Raw genomic sequence first — 8,175 nt, forward strand, 5'->3', positions numbered from 1 at the left:
ATAATAATAAAAATAATTGATGTGGAAAAAATAAAAATGTTAAGATTAATTTTGAGGTGAAAAGAATTTTTTTTTTGGATTGAGGGAGGCCCTGGAACAGTACCGTTCCAGGGCCATTCGCAAACACACCCTACAAGTACTTATCATCAGGATTGGCATATTGGACAAGAGTAGCGTCATATTTTGATTAGATGTTGGAGGCTAGATGATTGCTCTGTTTTTTGTTTAGTTTATGTTTGTCGAGAAGTAGTGATTTAGTGGATACCGGCGTGTATGAATAATGTGCACGTCAGTATTATAATATTATAAAATATTATTAAAATAATATCTAAACAGTAAAAAAATAAAATAAAATAATATTTTAACACCAGCATGTACACTGTTCATACACGCTAGTGTCCACTAAATCACTACTCGTTTGTCGGGTAATTGTTGGTTTTGTGTTTTGGGTGAATCTCTTATGTGACTGAGTTGTACGTGTTGGTTTGTCGTTATTTTTGTAACTTGGTTACAAAAAGGCTTTTATCTTGTGATCGGCAATTAAGCATTTGGGGAAATTGTGATTTAACATTTAAAATTGTAGTTTAGTCTTTAAAATTGTATTTAAAAAAAAAAAAAAAAAAAGACACAATTCCAAACAATTTATTTTCTGAAATTTGATTAAAATCACATTTTTTATTTATGAAATCACAATGTCAAACGCACACTTAGTAAAAGTGTAACTCTTTGTTTTAAGTACGTTTATTTTTATACTCTCTTCTGTATTTGCTTTAAAATATTATTTCACTTTTTTAAAAAAAATTATATCTATTTTCATGAAAAGTTTTTTATTATATTCTATTTTCATGAATTTTATAAACAACTAAAAAGTAACAATGATAGTATCAAACTTTTACTTAATTTAATTAAGATGCTATTAGTGGTGGGCCTATGAAGTTCCATTTCAAAGTTGTCTTATTTTCACTAAAGGTCGCAGGAAACATTATGGCATGTTTTTTTGAGTGGAAGTCTGAAATTATATCGCTGACATGATTTGAGATATATTTTTTTATTATTAAAATAAGATGAGTGTGTTCATGATCTTTTGGATGAAACGGTACAAGAGATTAGTTGTTTGTCTATTTTAAAATTAACACTTACTTCACAATTTCACATGTCAGCTTTCTTAGTGATTTTCATACTTTAATCTTTATTTCATTAATTTTCTAGTTCTCAGTGTCTTCTTTGTTCTCCTGTCTTGTCTTGGGACGTGGATTTTCTTCATTTTAAATAAAATGAAGGTAATTCATTTAGTTATTTTTAGGGAAATAATTTTATTATTTTATATTTTTTTTTTGACAAAAATACCCTCTAAAAATAACTAAATGGATCCACTCCATTTCATAATTTTCATTCATTCTCCCTTAGACTTGTCCCTTTCTGGGTCATCATTGTTTCATTTAGATATATTTTTTTATTTTAATATTTATAAATTAAGTTAGAAGAAATGCCTTCGATTTAGGATTCATTTCATTTTAAAGAAAATTGAGAGAAATTATTATTAAGATTTTATTTAAAGGCGTACATAATACTACGTTGTAAATGCACAAAAAAATTGTTAAAAACTGGTTTGTAACTAATTCATACAAACCAATTTAATAAAATAACATATTTTCATTAACATGTGAGAAGTACATGTTTTTTTAATAGTTATGAGATATATGTCTTTATTAAATTGGTTTGTATGAATTAACTACAAATTAATTTGTAACAATTTTTTTTTTTTCCATTGTAAACATATTATCCCATCATTTGAATTTTTAAAAACAAAATATCACATTTTATATAATTAAATAAAATATTAACCATTAATTAATAGTTGACCAGGGCAGCACAAGTCGGTGCTTCCATTAAAAATACTTAGTTCACGACTCATGAACATCCACCATGAATACTCAAAAACTGAATAGTAATTTTTGGCCCACCGGCATGCTTAAACAGTAAACACGCCGGTGTTAAGATATTGTAAAATATTATTAAAATAATATTTAAACAGTACCATTTTGATTTGCCAAACGAGATTTCTAGTGCTTCTACTTTTTAAAAGGCAATACAGTCCTGAAAATATCCCACCAAATGGGTCCATGTTTTGATTGGCTAAATTATTTGAGTTACAAAGGTACAGTTTTTTTTTTTTTTTTAACGACATGATGCTATTTCTACATATTTTATTATAATTTTTTTTTAACAAAATCATATTTTAATGGTAAAAAAAATTTATCAAGTAAATTTAATTGTTTAATGACCAATAATAAATTTTACATAAACTACCAACCATATCAATTTGTAAAAAAACTACGGTAAAAACTATAATAATTAGCCTAACAACCCTCTTTTATCTTTTAAGCATATTTCTCCGTCTCCTTACTTCAGTAAAGGAAGTCAAGTCATTCTAGAATATGTCATTATCTAGATGACCATGAATCCAATTATTCTCTCCTCTATTATCTCATGTGTCTATGGGAATCTTTATGTCCGGTACAAATTTAGTTAGACCGTACAAATTTATTGTGCCCTTTAAATATTTATAGAAGAGAGTTACACATTTCAAATTTGTTTTCAAAAAGTTGGTTCTCAAATGATGTGTCAATATCTCATGAGATTTATTATTTTGGAAAGTATGTCACATCATTTGATAACCAACTTTTGGAGGAACACGATCCTCTTAAGTCCATTTTAGACTGGAGAATATTCAGTTAATTGTTAGGATCTTTTTAAAGAGATCCTGAAGCCATACATAGGACATTTGTCCAATTAATAAAAAAAAACCATAAAATATTATATATTTTTATAAAACAAAATTATAAAAAATTAAGGGGTGGTTGACAATCTCATTGGGGGTGGCCGAACCACCCGAGTTGGGGCTGGGGGTGACTTCGGCCACCCCAGACCAACCCCATGGCCCTTGGGGGTGGTTCAGCCACCCCAAGGGCGAAACAATTTTTTTTTTTTTTTTTTTTAGTTTGGGTTTAGAAGGTGGCTGGACCACCCCCAAGGGCCATGGGGTGATCCGGCCACCCCTATAGCCAAGATGGGGTGGCTAGCCACCCTTTTTTTTTATTATTATTAATTAATTTTTTATATATATTTTTAATTTGAAATGTTATTATTATTATTATTATTATTTTTTTTTTTTTTTTGTAGTGGGACAGATGTCCTATTTGTGGCTCTAAGATTTTTAATAATAAATTTCAGCCATAAACTAGATCTTTTTATAATGGACTAGCGAGGATCCTATTATACTTTTGGGAAACAAATTTGGGATGGGTTGAAGGATATTTCCTTCACTAGTTTGAAAGAAATTTATGTCCATATTTTAAAGTCATTTATTTCCATTTTACTAACTTAAGAACCTAAACATTAATTTTTAAAAAATTCAAAAATATTGAATGACACATGTCACTTATTGAAATAGATTTGAAGAAATTTTCTTCAAAATGATTTGGAGGAAATTTGTATCTTTTTTGTTTAAAGCAATACAAGGCTATAAGGCTATAATGGCCCGCCCTTTTTTTTTTGTTTTTCTAAATTGGGCCAAAACTTGGAAGTATGGGATTGGTGCAGCTGGACATGGTGGAGTCATGTAGTGCTGCTTTGTAGGGCAAGTTTGTTGCTCCAAGCCCTTGACTTCATGTTTAAGATAAGATATTGTTGGACTAATAAAGAGCTACATCAGGCCCAAATTCATACAGAGTACTGTCTCTGCAAGCCCAATCAAATACTAATTTGATTCTCGAATTTTGCTGAAATGAATTACAAGTCTATTTCACAGCTTTATATGCCAATGAAGTGGATTTAACTGATTTTCTTTTTCTTTTTCAATTTAATATATTCTTGAAATAGAGATGAATCGAAATTGTTGATATAGCATTTCAGACGGTCAAGTTGGTGACGGGCTACCTGCAAAACAAGGGAGACAGAGAACCTCTAATGCTTAAGTCAGTTAAATATTTAAAAGAAAAAATATAATTAAAAAAAGAGTTGGAAAGAAAAAAAAAAAGTTGCGTGTACTTAGGATGGTGATATCCCTTTTTTATAGTCCTTATCGTCTTCGTCTACGTTTGGCAAGTAGAACGAGTTGAACAGTAATTTGACGGTCATCAAAGGAAAGGGGTTAATACTAGAGCTTACCGTAAGCCATAAAGCCACTACGTTTAATTGGGTGTGTTTTCTAATGCAACGTCACGTCAGTTGAGAATTTGAGTGTGCAAAGTTTGAATAAAAATGTTCAGTCCCTCCCCTCCAAAAAAACACGTGGGCACCTCGAATATTATGTCACACAAACGTGTGAGATCATAATAATACAAATTATTGTTTGGTTGGGGACAATTTAATTGTGAAATTTACGCTCATGCCACCACGTCCAGCGAGCTACGACGTTAGCTAGGTACGAAATTAGGTATCTCTGTCACGTGCATGCGCCTTCTTTTTCCTACAAAGAAATGCAAGTTGCCACGCGCGCTCACCAATCACATATAATTGCGGGACAGATAACAACTCCTCTAAAATAATAGTATTATTTCCACATGAATCAACGATCAGTCAAAACAAATCCCACTTATGTAGGTCTTCCGCCAAACAAATATTAAAGCATTAAATTGTCTTACGCAACTTAACAATAAGTCCAACATATTAATATGATCCAACAAATTACGTGGATGATAGGAATACCCATGTTCTTGAATCTTGACAAATGTAAAACAATGGAGATCGATCGATAACCATGATCATAATTACAACTATATGACGAAAAGTCACATTTGATGTCTTGGCTACCAACCTTGAGATTGACAAATATACACAGTTGTACTGTCTTAAGACATCCGATGATCACTGCCTGCTTGTCTGCTTGGCCAATATCTTAACGCGGATGGAGCATAATACATCATTTATTGCTCCATCCTTTATTTCAAATCCACCCCATGAATGAAAAGGTACAAGTAAATGAATCCCAGCCAAAGTAAAAATAATAACGACACATAATAATAAGTAAAAGATAAATAATATTTAATAAACTGTTATTCAACTGTGATATAATTGAAATAACATGACAATTGAATAATGAGAAATGTTAAACATTCTAAATTTTTGTTTTAAAAGTTGACTTCCAAATAATGTGCCAGTCCCATGAGTTAATGATACATTTTTAAAAATAATAAATCTCATGAAATAGTGACACATTATTTAAAAATCAACTTTTGAAAAAAAAATAATTAGAATGTATAGCAATTCTGTCTACTAAATAAGCATACGAGCTTTAGCTTTAGTAGCGTTGGTGATGGCCTGGAGGATAAGTGGTGGGAGAGCCAGGCACAGCTGGTTCAAGCGGAGAGCCTCCTCCGCCGGCAATCCCATGCAAACCCATGGCGCTGGTGCCCACAGCTTCGTGAATTCGAATATCATCCTCTACCGACATTGTTACAGCTTGCTCTCCATAGGGACCGGTTGCGATCGATTCATGGACTTCTTCGTGTTCTTCAACACAAGGGGCGGCTGCAGGAACCATCACTGGCCTCTTCTTCTTCTTTGCTAAGCAGAAGAGACCAACGAAGAGGAACGCAAGGAAGCAAACGCCGCCTACCGAGACACAGGCCGCGATAATAGTAGTTCGGTGGCCTCCTCCGGACGGTGGCGACGCAAGTTCGGGTGACGGTGGCAGAGATTTAAAAGGAGGGGGAGGCCAAAAACCACCTGGCGGGGTATAGCCGGGTGGCACGTAAGGTCCACGTGGCGGTGTTGCTGTAGTTGGAGGTGATTTTGGTTGAGGAGTTGGACCATTTTTGGGTGGTGTTGGTGAAGGCGTGGATCGAGGTGGCCTTGCATTTTTTGGAGGTGGAGGTAGACCAGTTTTTGGTGGTGAGTTTGGGGGATAAGCTGGACTGGTGGTGGGGCTCGGTGGAGATACAGTTGGAGGGGCTGGAGTTTTGTGGGGTGCTGGAGCTGGAGTAGTATGTGGCTTTGGTGGTGACAAGCTATGTTGTGGTGGTGGAGATGCCTTATTATATGGTGGTGGAGCTGGGCCATTATTTGGTTTTGGCGGCGGTGGTGCATTATGGGGCGGTGGTGCATTAGGGTGTGATCGCGGTGGAGGAGATGCATGTTTAGGTGGTGGTGCCTTACTATATGGTGGTGGAGCTGGACCATTATTTGGTTTTGGCGGCGGTGGCACATTGTGGGGTGGTGGTGCATTAGGGTGTGACCACGGTGGTGAAACTGGAGGTGGAGGTGCTTCAGTCGGATTCGGAGGTTGGATGACCGGTGGAGTTGGTGGAGGTGGGCATGGTGGCTTTGAGTAGCCTTGGTGGTGGTCTGGTGGTGGAGGTGGCTTTGCATGGGCATGGTGGTGTGGTGATGGTGGCGGCGGCGGCGGCAGCTTGGGATGGCCATGGTGGTGGTGGTGATGCGGTGGAGGTGGTGGTGGCTTGGGATGGCCATGGTGGTGGTGATGAGGTGGAGGTGGTGGCTTGGGATAACCATGGTCATGATGATGAGGCGGTGGAGGCGTAAATGGTGGTGGCGGAGAGTAGTATGGGTAACTCATCTCTTCGTGAAGAAATTTTGCAGACACAAATAGATTGATAAAATGGCCATATGCCAGTGCTCTATTTGTAGTGTCAAATCAAAGTCTTTGGCTCCTCAAGTCAATGAGGCAGCCCTTCAACATGTACATTTTCTACAGGCGTCCAGTTCGGGCTTGCTTTAATCTTAAGATAAAGTCGAGTTGTCATTGCATTAAAAAAAAAAAAAAAAGAAAAAAAAAAGATGGCTTTTTTGAAGGCCTTAATTGTTGATCAATTTTACAGCCACAGTCCACATGATGGAAATGAGTAAAAAGTTTCAACACTGCAAGCTCATCAAGGGTCACGATTTCCTTTGTTTATCAATCACATGTCATTGTTCTTCAAAAATAATATAAAATTGCATATATTATCAGATTTCTTCAGCATGTTTTTGTAAAAGGAAACGAACAATCATTTAACAGCTCGTTCTTCGACGAACCTTCCCCCACTTGATTGAGTTTCATAACCAAACCTTCCATATTAAAATAATTTGTTGTACATTATCTGTGACATTATTTTCTCTTATTCAATTTTTTAATTGAATGAGTAGGGTTTTAATCATCCAAAAGATGCCATACAGATCACTAGCTGCCGAACAGCAGACTACAAAAAAAAAAAAAAAAAAAAAGCAGACTAAGATTTTACATTACTTTTCTCACATTACTGCTGTTGATTTGATTTGATGTTCCTCAACTCGTACGGCCCAAATATCATGAAAATGATTGTTTAAAAAACATGTTTAAGGAGGAATTGTGATGTATAACATTACTAATTTTTTCCTATTTATTTTGAATATCTTACTAAAAAACTTTCTCTTTCCGGTGAAAGAAAATGCAAAGCTACTAGCTACTATAGACTACAACATAGTGGTACCTCTGAGCAGGTAGTTTTATTTACTAATGAAATACTAATAATTAGCTATAACAATAATGCAAAACAATTAAAAAATTTAGAAGGAATATATACTAATGAAAGAATAATTAACTATACCATCCATATAAATCATGATTATATAGCAATAGCTACCAAAAAAAAAATGAAGATGAGTTTCTCATTGATTCTTTGCTAATAGATTTAATGCATATTCAATAATAGATGATTTAATTTGGAATATAAAAGAACATCGGATTCCATTTAAATGTGATTGAATTGAAAATTAAAATATATTGAGAAGCAATTATTTTGTGTAGGGGTGTCAAAAATAACCGGGAAACCGGAACCGGGACCGGAAAACCGGGAAACCGGAACCGGAACCGGGACCGGAAAACCGGGAAACCGGGAAACCGGGGACCGGTTCCGGTTCCGGTTGCCAAAAAAAAAAAAACCGGGACCCCGGTTCCGGTCCCGGTTTTTGGCACCCGGTAAAAACCGGGAAAACCGGAACCGGGTCTTATTTTATTAAATAATATTTATATATTATTATATTTTTTATATATATATATATATTAATATTTTTTAATTCTTTTAGTCTTTTACGCAGCGTTTAGGACCTTAGGCAATTAGGTTTCTCACTTTTCCGTTTTTGAAAGGTTTTAAAATGATTTTTAGGGTATTTTAAAAATTTTGAATTTTTATT

At 34.8% G+C, this 8,175-nt stretch overlaps 1 protein-coding gene across 1 annotated transcript; it reads right to left on the reverse strand.

Moving 5' to 3' along the window:
* Positions 1–5,302: 5,302 nt before the first annotated feature.
* LOC132191027 (extensin-like) lies at positions 5,303–6,580 on the reverse strand. Its single transcript, XM_059606045.1, has one exon. The coding sequence runs from the start codon at positions 6,578–6,580 to the stop codon at positions 5,303–5,305; it is 1,278 nt and encodes a 425-aa protein (XP_059462028.1).
* Between the last annotated feature and the right edge of the window lie 1,595 nt (positions 6,581–8,175).

Source organism: Corylus avellana, chromosome ca8 (genome assembly GCF_901000735.1).
Source record: "Corylus avellana chromosome ca8, CavTom2PMs-1.0".
Taxonomy (NCBI): Eukaryota; Viridiplantae; Streptophyta; class Magnoliopsida; order Fagales; family Betulaceae; genus Corylus; species Corylus avellana.

Bases quoted from the DNA above. Each gene is read 5' to 3' on its own strand.
- LOC132191027 (XM_059606045.1), bottom strand. From the start codon at position 6,580: ATGAGTTACCCATACTACTCTCCGCCACCACCATTTACGCCTCCACCG.